The sequence below is a fragment of the Garra rufa genome, chromosome 19 (genome assembly GCF_049309525.1).
Source record: "Garra rufa chromosome 19, GarRuf1.0, whole genome shotgun sequence".
NCBI classification, from domain to species: Eukaryota; Metazoa; Chordata; class Actinopteri; order Cypriniformes; family Cyprinidae; genus Garra; species Garra rufa.
The window spans coordinates 26782572-26802129 of record NC_133379.1 but is presented as its reverse complement, the minus strand read 5'-3'; the positions used below and the strand labels follow the sequence as shown (position 1 = coordinate 26802129).

The following is a 19558-nucleotide window of genomic DNA, read 5'->3' as shown; positions in this document are numbered from 1 at the left end:
TTTGGGAAGAAAGAAGCATTTAAGAAGCCCCACATGCACAGGCATCCAATTAGCAAACACATTAATTGCTTTGCCAAATTCTGGGCAGGGTATTGAAAATTTTCCAACTACGCTCACAAAGAGGCTTTTGTAATTAGTTTAGTGAGACACCTGTAATAAACAGTGAAGAAGATAACATACCAAACCGCTAACACTAACAGAATGTTTAGATGGAGTACTACTGCAAAGAAATTAAGTGAATATTGACCCCCACTCACACTCTCTCCATTTGCACTCAGCGCCCTGTCTTCCCTGTCATTTCAGTGCATTCACCAGGTTGATTGCCGTGACCCTGTCTCTTGCTGCTAATGTCAGGTGATTAACATTTATCAGTCTTTGGGCAAGACCTTTCTCCTGAGTAGACATTTCAACTGCCTGCTCTTTTCTAGCATCCTCTGACAACGTTTCTCTCATTACCGGTTTCAGCGCATATAGGCAAAGTACATGTCAGTGATGGTTTAGCCTGTGATGCCTGCTGTAATTTATTATTCAAATAGGCAGGTGAATGTTTCCTTTTCACTCTAATAGGAGCTTCACACAGCTCTTGCCGTTTTATGGGAGCAGTTTCTATGATGATAAAACCAAAATCAAAACACATTTAGTGCTGTTTACATTCTTCATACATGTTCCTTTTTTTGAGGGAGTGATTTGTTTGTACACTACCAGTCAAAAGTTTTTGAACAGTAAGATTTTTAATGTTTTTTAAAGACGTCTCTTCTTCTCACCAAGCCTGCATTCATTTGATCCAAAGTACACCAAAAACGGTAAAATTTAGAAATATTTTAACTATTTAAAATAACTGTTTTTCATTTGAATATATTTTAAAATGTAATTTATTCCTGTGATTTCAAAACTGAATTTTTAGCATCATTGCTCATTTTTCAGAAATCATTCTAATATCTGATTTGCTGTTCAAAAACATTTTTTTATTATTAATATTATGTTGAAAACTGCTGAGTAGATTTTTTTTCAGGTTTCTTTGATGAATAGAAAGTTCGGAAGAACAGCATTTATCTGAAATAAAAATCTTTTGTGACATTATAAATTTCTTTGATCAGTTTAAAGCGTCCTTGCTAAATAAAAGTATTAATTTCTATAAAATAAAATAAAAAATGCTTTTTATTTTAGATAAATGCTGATGTTTGGATCTTTCTATTAATCAAAGAATCCTGAAAATGTGCTAAACTGTTTTAAATATTTAAAATTATAATTAAAAATGTTTCTTGAACAGCAAATCAGCATATTAGAATGATTTCTGCGACCCTGAAGACTTGAGTAATAATGCTGAAAATGTAGCTTTGATCACAGGAGTAAATTATATTTTAAAATATATTCAAATAGAAAACAGTTCTTTTAAATAGTAAAAATATTTTAAAATTGTACTGTTCTTGCTGTACTTTGGATCAAATAAATTCTGGCTTGGTGAGCAGAAGAGACTTTTTTTCAAAAACATTAAAAATCTTACGGTTCAAAAACTTTTGACTGGTAGTGTACATGGTATTTAAAAGTCAATTATTAAAGTATAACATCAATTTGCAACCTATTTTTTCTTTATTCTTGAATATTGTTACATAACTGTTCAATATTTTGGGGTTGGTAGGATATTTTTAGTGTTTTGGAAATGAGCATCTTACTTTCACCAATGCATTCATTGGGTCAAAAATACAGAAAATAACAGTAATATTGTGAAATATTATTACAGTTTAAAATAACTCTTTTGTATTTTAATGTTTAACAAGTAATTTATTGCTGTGATAGCAAGCTAAATTTTGAGCATTTGTTACTCTAGGCTACATGAAACCCTGATACATTTTTTAGGATTCTTATTTAATTATTTATATATATTATTCTTGGAATAAACAGCATTTATAATAACTAGATTTTTCCATTTTGACTCCTTTCACATTCTAAGTGAAGAGTCTAAAGTGGTGAACATCTTTTAAACATACAACAATATTGTTGTTGTTGTTATTTTTATTAACTTTTTAAAAGCCTGTGAGGTCAAAGAACAATTAGTTTAACAATTCAGCTTTACTGAAGAAAAAGACGGTAAAGAATCAAGCAAGCAATTCACTTACAGTGCATTAATTTTATAAATGTGCCTGTTCCCATAAAATGTTTATGCTGTCTAAACAATGTTTTCTGTGACCAAGACGAGCTTTTATTATTAAATGCAATGACATTAATCCTGCAGTGATTGAAATAACCATCCATGTGATATTATAATTATAACAGTTGTTTTTGTCATCAGTCTTTAGCAGCAGTCATCGGTCAAATTTCCCTTGGGTGTCTGTTAATTTTGATGGAACGAAGCTCGAAAACTTAATTGAGATTTCTGTGTTGGCTAGGACTTAAATCTGTTTATTTTATTAGTGTCATGTAAAAATAGATAACCTTGATGACAGAAGCTAATTAGTGTGGTCATTTATTCAAGGTTTAATACACAGATGACCGCCTAAAGACCCGTTTTTGTCTCAGAAGTTGTGCAAGCCAATTATTGTGATGCCTCTGGGAACAGTTTAAGACTCGAATTACAAGACACGTACCATAATAATTAATAGTTCAGGGCAGTTTATGTTCTCTGTTTATTACGTTGTATGTCAACAACGCTGACATCCATGCTGGTAAAACATGCGCATTACTTGAAGATCATAAATATGAAAAAAAGAAATGCTTTTGGTCACTTAATTATATTATTTGCCTCCACTACACTCTTAAAAATAAAGGTTTTCACAGTAATATGAATGCCATAGAATAACTATCTGGGTTCCCCAAAGAACCATAAACAGTTCTGAAAATAATCTTTTCACTATAAAGAACCTTTTGTTGAATATTAAGGTTCCTCTGATGGTGGAATTCTGAACACTGACCATTTTTTAAATTTTTAACCTGGATGTAAAGTTAGTTACTAAATGACATTTTGAGCCATTTGCCAAATAGAAAGGAAAGTTTGTATTGCATTTGACAGAATGAATATGGTCCCCCTTTCTCTTCAGCTGCAGAGTTAGCACCAGTGCTTACTTTTTTATTGCGGTGTTAAAAGGTACGGGAGTGGATTACGGCTCGCCTATCTGAACTGTACTTGCACTGTGAGCCACAAAAGCTTTTCACCTGCGAAGTATACAGTCCTTCTCAAAAGTAACCAAGATAGACACAAATAGATTGCATTGTGCCCTGTGTAGCCCTGGCCCACATTTTAAATCTCTCCTCTCTAACCTAATCAGTGACATTTAGGGTAGACAGCCGACATCGGCAAAACTATATCAGTCCGTGTCAGTCAGGTGCTTAAAAGGGTGGAATTGGAAAACCAAATGGAAAAAAAGAAGCCTGTTGTATGATCTGAACATTTTTGCACATTTAAAGCATTAAAAAAGATTTTAACATTTAAAGAAAATTACAATTCCGTCATCTTCACTTTCATTTTGTTCCGAACTTGCATGACATTTATTCTTCTGTGAAACACAAAAGAAGATATTTTGAAAAATGTCTTATGGTGCGTTTACACCAGACGCGACTTGTGCGAATAAATCAGTAAGTGCGTAGTTGGATGCTTGAACATTTTACTAGAGTTTACTTGCTTCATTCGCACGTGAAATTTACTTCAGACGAGAATTTGCGTCATGTGAGGGGCTTCTGCCACTCGTCAGTGGGAAAGTAGTTGTAAAAAACGTTGAATAAGCTCAATTTGCTGGCATTAGCTAGCTTGTAATCTCAATATGTGTGTATAAGTACTGCCCTACAAAGGCTAAGTGCAGTAACTACGCCAACACTGAAACTGAAAAAAATGCCTTTGAAGTTTTTACACCAGCCAGTCCAACATGTAGTGGTAATGCATTCAAAAATTTTGACTGATGTGACCTTTGACCACCAAAATGCAGATACTGCACTCTGCCTTTGGATGACCTGAAAAACCTAAAACACTATTGCAAAAGCAAAGTGCAGTATCTACAAACTAAATGTGTTCAACCAACATTCTTGTTGTGTTTCTTACTACATGTCTACATAACTTCAATAGTTTTATTGATGTTTGCAAGCTGTGGATGTTACAATTGCTTAGTAGTAAGCCTCAATATTAAGAGTCATCTGCTACTTTCACAACAGAGAGTGTTTTGCTCATTTTATTAAAAAAGTAATTCATTACAGACCTAGGTTGCTTTACAACATTAGCTGAAAAAAAACCTCACACAATTTAAACAAAAGAAAAACAAACAAGTAGCCTAGTGTGTGTAGGCTATTCTCAAACGTGTACATTTCCTATTTATGCTATCTATACACTTAAAGCTATAATTTGGCTAGTAATTAAAATCGAGGATTCTTATGTATTCTTAGCTATCTGTGAAATCCAAAAAAAAAAAATGATTGGCAAGATGGACTCTGACAACTGAAATGCAGATCGTTATTCTTGAATATGACAGGACACAAATTAAACTGCCCAGTTCTAGTAAATTTACTGATTATGCAAAGAAATCCATCATCATAAAAGCAGGTGTGTCAGTCTTTTAATTAGGTTGCCATTTTAGGGCTGACTTATTAGGGCCCGAGCACCGGTGGTGCGAGGACCCTTTTGTTTCTGCTCTGTTTATTATTATTAGGGTCCGAGCCCAAAAGGGCGAAGGCCCTATTGTTCTTCTAAGGGTTCTTATTAGGGCCCGAGCACCGGTGGTGCGAGGACCCCCTTGGATCTGCTCTGTTTATTATTAGGGCCCGAGCACTGATGGTGCGAGGACCCTCTTGGATCTGCTCCGTTTATTATTATTATTATTATTATTATTATTATTATTATTAGGGCCCAAGCCGGTCGGCGGTGAGCCCGGGTGCGAGGGCCCGTTCATCGCTGCTTGCAGCTTTAATTCTTCTTCTTCTCCAAAATGAATCGCATTTTTGAGAGCCTAAACACACCCGAAAACTCATGAAACTTTGCACACACATCAAACCTGGCGAAAATTTACGTCTGATATGGGTTTCAGAAGTGGGTGTGGTAAAATGGCTCGTCAGCGCCACCTTTACACGTTCCGCGGTGTGCTGTGATTTACGTACATGCACAAAAATTGGTACACACATGTAACACACCAAAACCTACAAAAAGCCTCTTGGAGCAAAATCCAAAACCCAACATGTAGTTGGTTATTAATAATTTTTTCAGCAAATTTTGTGTCATTTTTGCTATTTTCAGGCCTCGTATTTGAACAAACTCCTTCTAGAGATTTATTCCGATCAACGCCAAATTTGGTGAATCTAATCTAAAGCCCTTTGTGACGTTAATTTGCGAAGGATTAGAGTTTTCATCAGAGGGCGTGTCCGTGGCGGCCTGACAAATTTCGATGTTTCGCTATGAAAAAGGAAGTTGCTATAACTCAGGCATACAATGTCGATCTGTCCCAAACTTCACATGTGTGATAACACTCCTGACCTGAAGACATCTGCATGCCCATATTCAGTTATAGTCATAGCGCCACCTGCTGGCAACAGGAAGTGTCATGCTGCACTCTGCAACAAACTCCTTCTAGAGATTTATACAGATCAACACCAAAATCGGTCAGTCTAATATAAAGGCTTTAGTCCATGGCGGCCTGACAAATTTCGAGGTCTCGCCATGGATATAAAACTTGTTATAACTCAAACATAAAATGTCCGATTTGCTTAAAACTTCACATGTTCGATAAGAGTCTAAGCTTGAACACAACTGAAGGCCAATATTCTATTATAATCACAGCGCCACCTGTTGGCAATAGGAAATTACTTGTAGCAAACTCCTCCCAGAGATTTAATGATATCAACATTATATTTTGTCAGTCTAATCTAAAGGCCTTAGAGATGTTAAATTTTTAAGATCTTGAGTTTTCGTTAAAGGGCGTGTCTGTGGCGGCCTGACAAAGTTTGATGTTTCGCCATGGACATGGAAGTTGTTATAACTCAGCCATAAAATGTCCGATCTGCCTCAAACTTCACAGGTTTGGTAAGAGTCCTGGCCTGAAGACACCTAAAGGCCAATATTCAGATATTATCGTAGCACCACCTGTTGGCAGCAGGATATATCATATCTTTCACTAACTCAAACATACCAAGGTCAATCTGCAACAAACTTCATATGTTTGATAAAAGTGCTGGCCTGAACACATCTATATAGGCATAGCGCCACCAGCTGGCAGCAGGAAGTTTGGCACATATAAATGACATATTTCTCCATATTTACTATATTAAAAGCATACTGCCCACCGTTCGCTGTTTTCCTAAAGCCACCGGTCAGCGGTGAGCCCGGGTGCGAGGGCCCTATCATCGCTGCTTGCAGCTTTAATTCTATCTAAATTCTGTTTTAATCATGTGATCTAACATGGTTTGCAAATTGTGGATTGCAAACACAGGCAGATTGAAAGCTATTTCAATACCGTTAATGCCGGGGACGCTGGTCCGCTTTGCTTTACCAGAGTCAGCTAACTTTTGAAGGAGTGACCGCTGTCACTACAATTTGATGAGTTGCCTGAAATGTGGAGAGATGTCCAAATCAAAAAAACATTAGCGCGATTATAAATCAGATTAACATTACATTGTCAGAGTGGATAATTGCCTTCAATGGAGCAGTGCAGGTGGGCTTAAATGCTTGTTTAATTTGCCAGCGGCTGGCTAGTTCAAAAAAATGATGATAAAGCTGTCATTTGCCTTGCTAGGAGTTAATATTTTGCTACCCTCTTTACCCGTCTTTGTATATTGGTTAACGGCAGAACGCAGATGCAGTGTCAAAGCCGGGAAAACAAAGCTAGAACACAGTAACATCACTTACTGCGATTTGCCTTGGTATTAGTTTGGATTTTGTAGTTACTGCAATTTTGACAAAATTGAACCAGGAGACTTTGCCACAAGACAAAACAGTTGTCACAAAGCCCATTTTAAGCCTTAACTAAATTTTGATCAAATGTGTAGTTACTGTGCTTTGCCTATACATATATATATAGCTCAAATTGAGTAAAGAGCAATTTTTACAACTTACTAGATTGCCCGACCCCCTTACTCACTTTCTTCCAAGCAAGATCCTTTTTATTCCTGTTTCTATAATAGTACGAAGATGTATCTTACAGTTCCAAGTATCCACATACAACGACGATGACCATATTCATTCTGTCAAATGCAATACAAGTTCAGATTTTTCAACTTGCAGGATTTGCGCGAATAATGCGTCTGGACTGAACGCACCATAGTGTTTTTGGCTTTTAGTAAAACAATGAAAGTCAGTGGTGTTTAGTGTTGTTTTAAAACCCAAGGGCTTTGTATAGACAAAGAAAAAGTTTTAAAAATATGAGGGTGAGTAAATGATGACAGACTTTTCATTTTTGAATGAACTAACTCAAGATGAGCTAAAGCTAGTTAGAAACCAAATAATAAATATATGCAGCATCGTTTATTTGTTTCAACAGTATATTAGAATGTTGGTTCTCCTTCAGATTTTTTTTTTTTTATTCAAAGCATGGTATCTTACTAATTTCTTCCCCCAAGGTTAGCGTGTTCTTTGTTGTCTTCTTTCATAATAACAATGCATCCTTGAAAACCACAAAAAACACAAACTTCATTACAACTATGTATCCGAAATAGGAATCTTAGCGTACACAAAGTGTTTACCCATTGGTCCTGGCCACTGTCAGTGTGAAATATGAAAGTGCTTAACCCTTGTGAGCTGAGGGAACTGCGGGGAACCCAACGGGTGTTGAATTGCAGGGTTTGCATGTTTATAATGAGCAGAGAAAACTGCTGCGGAGCATAAAGAAGGAAGTCTATTGCACATTAAGCGGCTGAATGTTTTACAGAGGGTAATAAACTCCTGCCTGGCTAATCAAATTCACAGAGAAAATACCATCCTTCAAGTCTTCAAGAGACCAAGTTTATTTTTTTAAACTCTTTTTCTTCAACAGTGTTTATTGAGAGTCATTGCAGCAACACAATTTACCTGATTACAGAATGCATCTTCTTGCTCATTTTCAAAACAATTTAGCAAAGTTTAATAGATTAGTCAAATTGCCCTGGTGTGCCATTCTGCTGAATTAGTTGATATGGGGATCCAGACGCTGCATGCCCACATGCCCCCATAGACTTTAAAGCAAAGTGATTTTTTTAATGAAAAAATAAAACAAAATCAAATTTGTAATTTGATATTTTGATAATTTGATATTTTATATTAAAAAAGAACATTCTGTTCTTATTTCCTCACCCTCATCTCATTCTTAACAAATTTTTAAGAATATTCTGCCTGCTCATTTGTATATCATGAAAGTGAATGGTGATTTGGGCTGTCAAGCTCCAAAATTATTAAAAAAGCTACATGAAACTATAGTAAAAGTGGTCCATATGATTTGCTGCAGTACATTCCAAGTCACTTATCTTCATAAAACTTGGGAATATAGAAGATATATCATATGTGACCCTGAACCACAAAATCAGTCTTAAGTAGCACTGGTATATTTGTAGCAACAGCCAAAAATACACTGTATGGATATTTTGTGCATTTCCTACCGTAAATATATCAAAACTTAATTTTTGATTAGTAATATGCATTGCTAAGAACCTAATTTGGATACATTTAAAGGTGATTTTCTCAATATTTAGATTTTTTTGCACCCTCAGATTCCAGATTTTCAAATAGTTTTATCTGGGCCAAATATTGTCCTATCCTAATATACCATAAATACCATACATCAATGGAAAGTTTATTTAGGCTATTAAGCTTTTAGATAAATTAAAAAAATTGACCCTTATGATGGTTTTGTGATCCAGGGTCACATATGGACCTTTTTTATAGTACATTTATGACATTAATTCTTTAATTTACCTATCTTTTACCTGAGAGATAGATAAGCATTTTACCCAGTGTTGCCAAGTCTGTGGTTTTCCTGCGAAATTGGGCTACTTTAATATGCTGCTGCGGGTTGTTTTTCATGTCTGCGGGTTGAAGCAACCCCAATAATGTGATATTTATTCCCTGGAATGCAAATTTTACCAGGGGAACCAAGCCAAAAACTTTTATTTTACCCACCAGAACGTGATTTTTACCGGGGGCCCCCCTCGAAATGCCATTGGGCTACTTTTGGGCTAGTTTTGAGTAGCAATTGGGCGGGTTTTGTTGTGAAAACCTGGCAACCCTGATTTTACCAGGGGAACCCCAAAAAAGAAGTTTTTTAATGCCCTTCAAAACGCAATTTTTACCGGGAAACCCCCTTACCGAAACGCAAATCCATTACTTTTCTGTTTTCAGTTACCTGGCAACTCAGTTAATTTTTTAATAAGTAACGCCAGTTACTTTTCCCTTCCATTTATTGATTAAAAGCTCTCCTGTCCCCATGTTGAGAGAAATTGTGAGTAAGATGTTACTTTAGTTCTAGAATAAATGTGAACATGCATTAATTCATCTCACTAACTAAAAAAAAACAGATACAGTATTCATCAAAAAGAATAAAAACTGTGAAATTCAATGCAAACCTGCAATATAATGTTTAATAATACAAATATCCTTTATGTATTTAATCCCATTTTATTGTCTTTGCTGCCGACTTTTGATGATCCAATGCTTCCATACTAATAAGCAAAAATTACTCCTTTTTTTTAATTGCTGAAGAGTTTTTTCTTCTGCGGTCTACTGTACAGACGGGAATTTACTTTTCTCTAAGCCTGAGGCTTTTGGTTTAAAAAGGCTTTTACATTTGCCAAAAGTATAATTTTTTATATTGAAAACAAACAAGAAAGCCCTGCCCAGATTTAAAAAGTAACGCAAAAGTAACGCAACGCAATACTTTTCATTAAAAGTAACTAAGCAATGTAATTAGTTTCTTTTTTAAGGAGTAACTCAATATTGTAATGCATTACTTTTAAAAGTAACTTTCCCCAACACTGGTGTGAAATAATAAATGAAATGTTAAAATGATATGTGTTCTTATCATTTTGTGGACAAAATCACCTGAACTTCGTACCAATCGGAGCTGTATGTAGGATATGTGCACTTCTGTTTTTATTTGCAGCAAACCTCACGTCGCTTTACGTCATCTTCCTGCTCATTAAACTAGGACAAGTGAGTTACCACAAAAAGATGGTCATTGTGACACTGTAAAGTGATTAAACTATAGCGCCATGTGGTTTCTAAAACCATTTTCATAGGTTTAACATTATATTATCAGCTCAGAGAATATGTTAATTTGTCTATAGAGACCGGAAATGTAAAGCATTGTTCCAGTTATGCGAGACCTCCGTGTTCATAAAGAAGAGGGTTCATAGTTTGTTTTATTTTGTATTTCTTTCAGCTCATGGCTGCAGGAACATTTTCTTTTATACAAAAATTCAGATTGATCGTGTTCCAAGACATATACACACACCAGCAATCATATCTGGCATCATGTTTACATGAGCCAATAATGGCCTTATTGCTATTAAAACGGTGAGGTAATCACACCCATTGTTCAAATGTCTACAGATGTCCACTCGATGCATGAATTATAGTATCTTATGATTAATTTGCTTCATAAGCTTGCGTGTAATTAAGGTTCTAATTCATTGCAGGGAACATCCCTTCCTCTGAAAGATAAGAGGAAGCCTTAGAGAAAATGATAATGCACACTTCAGAACAGAGATTGCATGCAAATAAAATCTGCATTTCAATAACCGTTCCATTTTATACTGGTCTGCCCTTTGAAGCATTTTTATTTTATTCTGAATCTGCAGTCCGCATTAGTGTTAGACCAATTTTACAGTTAAAGGCCGTTCACAGAGAACATTTGAGCATTGTGCATGTGTCTTGCAATTTGGAGCACGTGACGTGAGTTCTAAAAACGTGTTGCTCAAGTTTAAATATGAAAAACTTCTCTCGACATTGCTTTTTTTATTCTACTGCCCTGTATCTCCTGTTTTTGGATGCAAAAACATGCTCTGTTTATTCACACCTTCAACATTCTTCACATTATAACAGTTTATTCGCTAGAAAATGGTAATAAAACATGATAAGAACTTAGAGTTGATCTGTGTCAGAACAAATTCATCTTGATAATCACAAATCAATTACAGTCAAACCAAAATTTGTTCAGACACCTTCAAAGGTTTATTCACTATAGTTTAGAAAATGGTAATAAAATCTCAACAATTAAACTGCGTGAGAACAAATTCATCTTGATCATGTCAGATAACTTTGATAGAAAGATATATAACAAAACATGGTCAGGTTAAAGTGTCAGATCAAATTTTTGGTCCTAAATCTTTATTAATTTTACTTGTAGTCCACTGTATTAAGAATTTGTGGGTATAATATGTCACAGTTTACTTTATTTTGCTATCCTCAATTACTTAAATGAACTATGGTGTCCTGCACCCACTAGTAAAAAAAAAATCTAGTATCCAGTATTCTTTGCATTCTCATTTGCGCATGACTTTGCAAAACAGGAAAAAATATTAAAGGTGCCATAGAATGCATTTATACAATATTTTTAAATTGTTCTCTGATATCTACATAGAAGGTATATGGCATAGGAAAGGGCAAAAAAATCTCCAGAAATGGTTTTACAGGTACATTTACAACCCTAGGATTTGTCCCTATAATGAAATGCTCTGTTATTGCCTTATTTGGAAGCTTCGTGAATATTAATGAGCGCTGCTCTGATTGGATGTTTCACTGGCACATGGATAAAAATATATATTTAATTAGGAGCTCTAGCCGCTTTTAATTGTTGAATCTGCCGTTTTGAATCGCCGACATTTTAGTCTGATTACTGTGATGCTTGTGCTCTGTGTAAAGTTATAATGCAGAGACACAAGTACTTACCACATGCAGGGGATGTGTTAGGTGGTAGCAGTAGATGTCAGATTATTCCACACATTTTTTTGCACAATGGGAGGAACATTTTAACTGTTCATAAGGTGGATTGCCTGGGGGAAAAAACTGTTCATTCGTCTGGTAGTCCTGAAATTTTGGCATTCTAAAATTCAGAAATTCAACTTAAAAAATCTTCATGCGTTTTGTCATTCTACTTCCCTACAGTTTTCATTTTTAAATCCAAAAAGTCTAACATTGTAAATCACCCCTAAAAAATGGTTTAAATCACCAAGAAAAATTCCTAGAAAGAAAGAAGATTAGTAGCCAGTAGGGGTGTGACGAGATCTCGTGGCACGAGATCTCGCGAGACTCCGATGTGTCCCGCGAGATCTGACTGGTCTCGCGAGAACGTGGCGATATCATGGCAAAACATTTTGCAGTAGGTGTGTTCGAGCTCATGCTGCGCTGCGCAGACCGATCGGCGAGATTAGCCGAAAGCAGTCGGGGAGGAGCTGAAAACGGAGCCGTCAAGTCGGACAAGTTGGAGATCTCGTTGCTCTCTCAAACATGGCAGATCACGTGGCGTTTGCCTACTTTATTGCAGATGAATTGGAAGCTATAGAAATACCTTTTTGTTGGAAGAAATGCAGCACATGCAAGTGAAGCAGCAACTACAGATTTCAGCATCAATCAGTGTTGACCACATTACATTAAATGTCTGTGACATTTTAGTTATTCCACAAAAAATATTACTTAAATATGCAGCTGAATACTATAAGTGGTCTGTATGAAAAAAGTACAATAATAAACTTATGCATAAATCCAATATAAAGAATTTAAGGGAATAAAATGTACTGCAGTCAAAAGATCGTAAACTATTTACGAAATGGCATGCAAATTGATTTGTTATGCAGAAACACAAGATCATCTTCATGTGGTGAATGTGGCCAATCATGAGAAGCTGTGACGTCATCACAGCCTGGCGCAGTCCCTTCTGAAATGCTGTGCTGGCTGAGCAAACCGGCTGTTCTCGAAACGCTCTCGCGTTACTTTGATGCCACACGTGAACGTCACGTGGCGTCTGCGCCGGTTCAAGTCGGACAAAATTTCTAACCGGCATGCACTACTTCAAGTCAGCCGCCGATCGGTCTGCGCAGCGCTGCATGAAGTCGAACACACCTAGTGTTTACATTAGGGCTGCATGACTAATAGTTATATAAATATCACGATCTCTATTCAAACACCCATGCGATCTTATTCATGAATGACAACGATTCAGCATTGTCTATTACAACTGTTTCACGCTCCACTGACGCCGATGTGAAAGTTATTGAAGACATTCAAATCTGCATTCTTACTGCTATGGTTTCAGAAAGCAACACAAACAGTCTTTTTAACCACATAATCATCATCATGTCTTTGTTACAGACATTTAAATAACATAAGTACTGGGATAAAAGCTTATAGTTTGGATATAAACACTTATTGTCTACAGTAGCGATCAAAAACGAAAATATAACACGTATGTAGAGAAAGGTTTATTCTCTTCACCAGGAGTGGGCGACAACTGCACGTTTAAAAAAAGTATTTTTCATTGAATTAAACATTCAAGAGATTCCAATAGTGAAAGTCTTTATTAATTGAGACACGGGCTCCTTCATTTTTTTTTCAGACTTAAGCAATGAACATTATTTCAGAACCACTAGTAAATTATGTAATTTTGTTTAATTTTCTAATCCTTTTTTTCTTCAGAATCGTGATCTCCAGTTTATAAAAGACAATTGTTTTTCAGTTTACCCAGAATCATGCAGCATTTTTATTACTGCATATAATTCATTAAAATATAAGTTTAATTTCATAAAGTACAAGTTCATATCAAAATGCACCTACTGTCACGCTGTAGGCAGGAACACACGAACAACGACGTAGTAAAAAACGAACATTAAATAAATCCAATGGGAACAGGCAGACACAGGAACATGGAGTGGAAACATCAGGATAACATCAAAGACCGACAAGAGTACAGGGGAAAACACACACCTTATATACACAGACTAATTACAAACACAGGTGCAGACGATGAGGGAGAAACCAAAACACACTGAACTGCGGGGGAGAATGGGAGAAACCAACATAAAGTCCAGGGGTGTGACATTACACCCCCCTCCCGGAAAAGGCGCGTCCACGCGCCGACCGAACTACAAAGTCCTTAGGAGGGGGTTTGGGTGGAGGACGTTCTTCCGGAAGGGGGGCCAGGAATGAAGTCCAGAAAGGTGACAGAAATGTCCATGGAGGTGATGACGGAGGGAGGAGCCAAGGAGGTGACAGGAGGGGGCTGGAGCAGGAGGAGCCAGGTGAGACCCAGGCCGCAGCCAAGATGTAAATCCACGGTGGAGCCGATGGAGGGAGGAGCCATGGTGGAGGAGAGGCTGACGACTCCATGGATCCGACCGACGGAGGCGGAGCAGGTGGTGGTGGAGCCCGAGGCGGAGACGGAAAGCCGAAGATCTTGGGTGACGCCGCGGATCCGGAGGGCCAAGGCGGAACCCAAGGCTCTGGCGACCAAGGCGGAGATGGAGATCCGGAGATCCGCGGCGGAGCCGGAGCGACAGAGGGCCGAGGCTGTGCCCGCGGGAGGGAGGAGGTCCAATGAGCTGGTGGGACGGAGCGACGAGGCACAGCCGGAGGAGTAGAGTCCTGAGGCGAAGATGGGGCGACGACTGACCAGGGCGGAGCCGGAGGGCCGATGGAGCCCGGTGGAGCTGGTGGATCGACGGGCGACGGCGGAGACGAGGGAGCAGAGAGCCGGGGTGGAGCCGCAGGGTCGGAGGGCCGAGGTGGAGTCCAGGACTCTGAGGCTGGAGGCGATGGTGAGGGATCCTCCAGCCATGACACCGATGGAGACTGGCAGACCTGCGGCGAACCCACTGCACAGATGGTGGGCTGAGGGTGAGCAAGGGGACAGACAGTCGACAACGGGAATTCAGGTAGGCTGGGCGGGACCAGCGGAGATTCAGGACTAGGCAGAAGAGGGAGGGTGGGTGGGAAATCCAGGCAGATAGGTATTTCCATGACACAGTCCATTAAGTCCCCAGAGTGCTCTTGCTCACCCCCAGTGGCGGTGCAGTGGACGGGGCTCTCTACAGCCCTCTCTTGCTCTTCGAAGCATTCCACCGGCGCGGATGTAATGGTTGGCTCACGCACCTGATCAGTAGTTTTGACCTCTTCGGCAGTCCATAATGTTGTCGCTCCGGGTTCGGGCTTTCCGTCAGTGACGGGCTCATAATCCGCGGGTCGGGGTGGCTGGCTGGGCTCTGGGTCCGGAGTGACACTGGCGAGATTCTCCGTGGAACAGTTGGGAAACGAGGATCGGTTTCTCGCCAGTGTCCACTCCACAAACGAGGCAAAGTTCGCTCGAGGGCCGTCTTCGGACGACGGCGCTCTGCAAGACGCATTGAGGCTGGCGTCATAGAACGCACAGAGCGCGTCGTCCGGGTAGCTGGTGTTATTAGCTACGAGTTGGAACATTAACGTGTAGCCCTCGAGCGGTAATTCCCCCTGCTTCAGCCGTAGCAGGATGAATTCTGGTCGGAGGAAGGGATCCATGGGGGAAACACACTACGGAAATAAAAGACTGGAGAAAACGAACGGAAAACAAAACGGAGGTGAACACGCAAAAAAAAACTGTATCGGTCGGTCTTTCTGTCACGCTGTAGGCAGGAACACACGAACAACGACGTAGTAAAAAACGAACATTAAATAAATCCAATGGGAACAGGCAGACACAGGAACATGGAGTGGAAACATCAGGATAACATCAAAGACCGACAAGAGTACAGGGGAAAACACACACCTTATATACACAGACTAAATACAAACACAGGTGCAGACGATGAGGGAGAAACCAAAACACACTGAACTGCGGGGGAGAATGGGAGAAACCAACATAAAGTCCAGGGGTGTGACACCTACATTTATTTAATTTTTTTTGCATTTTGTGTTTTTTGTTGAATAAAATACTATTGTCCCCTATATATTTCATCATTGAGGATTTATTTTAAAAAAGTTAAAAAATCTCGTCTCGTCTCGTTCTCGTGAACCCAAAATCTCGTCTCGTCTCGTGAGATAAGTGTCTCGTCACACCCCTAGTAGCCAGTGATGCAAAGCAAAGCTTTGCTTCACACTATTAGAATCACAAGGCCTGATCAATTAGAAAATAGTTTTTCAATGAATTTGTTGAACGTACAATTAATGCAAACAATCAAGGGATACATATGGGATTTAAACTCAACTGTTCACAAACCGTATCCTCATATAATCCTCTCTTGTAAAATCCTGTTAGGCCCATATCCAGACCTAATAAACTACTGACTTAATATGAATTAATCCATGCCCATGGCTCCGCTGTGAATTGGCAGTTTCAGCTCATAAATGTTAAACAGACGGGCACGTCTTTATATATCCTCTTCATCTCACACTCGATTAAGACAAACAAGTTAAGAGTTAAGAAGTCAGTTAAGATGTAATCAGGGTAAGAGAAATGCTTTGATTGCAGAAATATAAATGTAACTGAATATTAACATATTCAAAAGTAAAATCTTTTGCCTCTGGACAAAATATAATTGCTCAGTATTCCACTAGCTGAGCCGACATGATCTCATGTACAAATGCAGAAATTCATACACTGTAAAAAATTTGCTGTAGTTCTGCAGCTGGTTGCCAGTAACTTACTGTAGATTTTTAATTTATGTTATTTACTGGCAACAGTTTGTTCAAAGTTAAATGAACATTAAACATTAACAAGTCTTTGTCTTTACAGAATAAAACTATAAAATAACAACCTACTGCAAAGCATTCTGGGAACCAGAAACCTTCATCAACCTTTTTCTGTTTTTTTCCTTCAGATTTTGGTTCCCAGAATGCTTTGCATGAGGCTGTTATTTTAGTTTTATTCTGTAAAGATAAAGACTTGTTAATGTTTAATGTTCAATTAACTTTGAACAAACTGTTGCCAGTAAATAGCATAAATTAAAATCTACAGTAAATTACTGGCAACCAGCTGCCAGTAATACTGTAATTTCTACAGATTTTGTTTACAGTGTAGGATTATGTATTACTTTAGCGTTGAACGTCAGTGTTTTTGTTTTACTGTTTTTAGTGATAGACTATATTGAACTATATTGAATTTGCTATTTGCTATTTTTCGCCAATATGTTTTCATGATCCTGGCAAACTGATGAATTGAAGAAAAATAAATATGAAATACAGAAACACAAAAGGAAGTTGGAAATGGTGAAATCTAGCATTTTTATGCAAGCTCATGCCCAGTTATTTTAGGTATGATGTATTAAGATATAAAGCTAGCATCAGACTTCACTGCTGTTTTCATTAAGATGTACATTTGTCTTCTGCTGCCTCATAAATCATGTCAGTATGCTTTGCTCAGTCTGATCATCTGGCAGGAATTTAAGCTGACATTTAGAGACGGAGTGAGCAAGCCAGTTATTTTAGAGGCAGCTCTCCACAATGAATTGCTGACATGATATAAGATAATTTAGCAGCATCCCGTCATGCCATAATTCTGCCTATGCCTTTTATAATTGCAGTAGAACCTTCTCTTAAAGACACAGCGAGCACAAATTGAAGCCATTTGAGTTTCATGTCATTTTAAACCATTTTTTAGCATCATTGCCTTTAATTACAGTCTTGTGTTGTTGTTGTAAAAGACTACCCTGAGTACATTCTTTTGTGTTTGGCAAAAGAAAGAAACTCAAACTAGTTTGGAATAACAAGAGGAATGCAGAATTTAGTTTTTTGCATGAACTATACCTTTAAGGGATATCTCATTATAAGGAGGGGAAGAAGAATAGAGATTGAAAAAGATGAAGGGAATACATATATTTACAGTGTCTTGTGTGTGTGTGTGTGTGTGTGTGTGTGTGTGTGTGTGTGTGTGTGTGTGTGTGTGTGTGTGTGTGTGTGTGTGTGTGTGTGTGTGTGTGTGTGTGTGTGTGTGTGTGTGTGTGTGCTGTGTAAAACAGAAAAGTGAGCAATTGAGAATTAAAATGAGCTTAGAGCGCTGCAAATTCATTTTGCAACAGTTACCCATCTTCTCTGTGGTCTCTTGTGCCTGTGCTTTCCCTCTTTCCTTCCTCTGTGCCAGCAGTGAGAGTGGGCTGGAGCCATGAAATCCATCATTCCACTTCATCTGCAGCACTTTCCCTTTCTGATCAATGATAGCGCTAATAATAACTGCCACATAGTCACCTCCAGCTCGCTGTCGGTCCAGCACAGCTCCGGGCCTCCCTCTCCAGATTGCCCGGTCCGATTAAGAGCCCATTACAGGGGCTGTTTACTCATAATGTCCCTCAGGCCTGGCCCTGCTTTGTTTGCCTGTCTAGAGATCCAAAGGTGATGAGATGACCTTCTGTAACTGCAAAAGTTCATTCCCTCTCAGCCACTTTCAGTGGTTTTGTTTTTATTATTGACTTGTGATTCTGTCAAATGTAAACAAGAGGTTTTTCTTAACATCTTCCAAATATATGTTTGAATAAATTGAACAATTAAAAAAAGTGATTATCAAAAAGACTTCTCTAAACTGGCCTGTCTTAAGCCTGTCTACACTGGACAAACCTATTAAACCTTTTTAACATTATTAAAACTACAGTGAGGGAAAAAAAATCATCCCTTGCTGATTTTGTGTTTGCCCACTGACAAAGAAATGATCAGTCTATCATTTTAATAGCAGGTTTATTTTAACAAGTTCTATATAGATTTGCATGTAAATGAGTAAAATAAGTATTTGATTCCCTATCAATCAGCAAGATTTCTAGCTCCCATGTGTCTTTTATACAGGTCACAAAATGAGATTAGGAGCACTCTCTTAAAGGGAGTGCTCCTAATCTGAGTTTCTTACCTGTATAAAAGACACCTGTGCACAGAAGCAATCAGCCAATCAGATTCCAAATTCTTCATCATGGCCAAGACCGAAGAGATGTCCAGGGATGCCAGGGACAAGATTGTAGACCTACACAAGGCTGGAATGGGCTACAAGACCATCATCAAGCTGCTTGAATGAGAAGGGGACAACAGTTGGTGTGATTATATGCAAATGGAAGAAACACAAAATAACTGTCAATCTCCCTCAGTCTGGGGCTCCATGCAAGATCTCACCTTGTGGAGTTTTAATGATCATGAGAACGATGAGGAATCAGTCCAGAACTACACAGGAGGATCTTGTCAATGATCTTAGGGCAGCTGGGACCATAGTCACTTAGAAAACAATTAGTAACACACTACGCTATGAAGGACTGTAATCCTGCAGGTCCCCCTGCTCAAGAAAGCACATGTACAGGCCCGTCTGAAGTTTGCAAATGAACATCTGAATGATTCAGAGGACAACTGGGTGAAAGTGTTGTGGTCAGATGACACCAAAATCGAACATTTTTGGCATTAACTCAATTCGCCGTTTGGAGGAGTAGGAATGCTGCCTATAACCCCAAGAACACCATCCTCACCATCAAACATGGAGGAGGAAACATTATGCTTTGGGGGTGTTTTGTTGCTCAGGGGACAAGACAACTACACAGCATAAAAGTGACGATGGACGGAGCCATGTACCGTCAGGGCCAGGACATTGAAGCCAGCCAGGGCATTGAAAATGGATCGTGGATAGGTATGTCCCAAAACACCCAGCCAAGGCAACAAAGGAGTGGCTCAAGAAGAAGGACATTAAGATTCTGG

At 38.5% G+C, this 19558-nt stretch overlaps 1 protein-coding gene across 1 annotated transcript in view; it reads right to left on the bottom strand.

Annotated features, from left to right (window-relative positions):
* The window catches only part of LOC141292045 (transmembrane protein 132C), a 190801-nt gene extending 172778 nt beyond the window's left edge, over positions 1-18023 (bottom strand). Inside the window, exon 1 of the mRNA XM_073824015.1 lies at positions 17921-18023. Coding sequence (XP_073680116.1) covers positions 17921-18023 — 103 coding nt within the window. The remainder of the gene's footprint in view (positions 1-17920) is intronic.
* Between the last annotated feature and the right edge of the window lie 1535 nt (positions 18024-19558).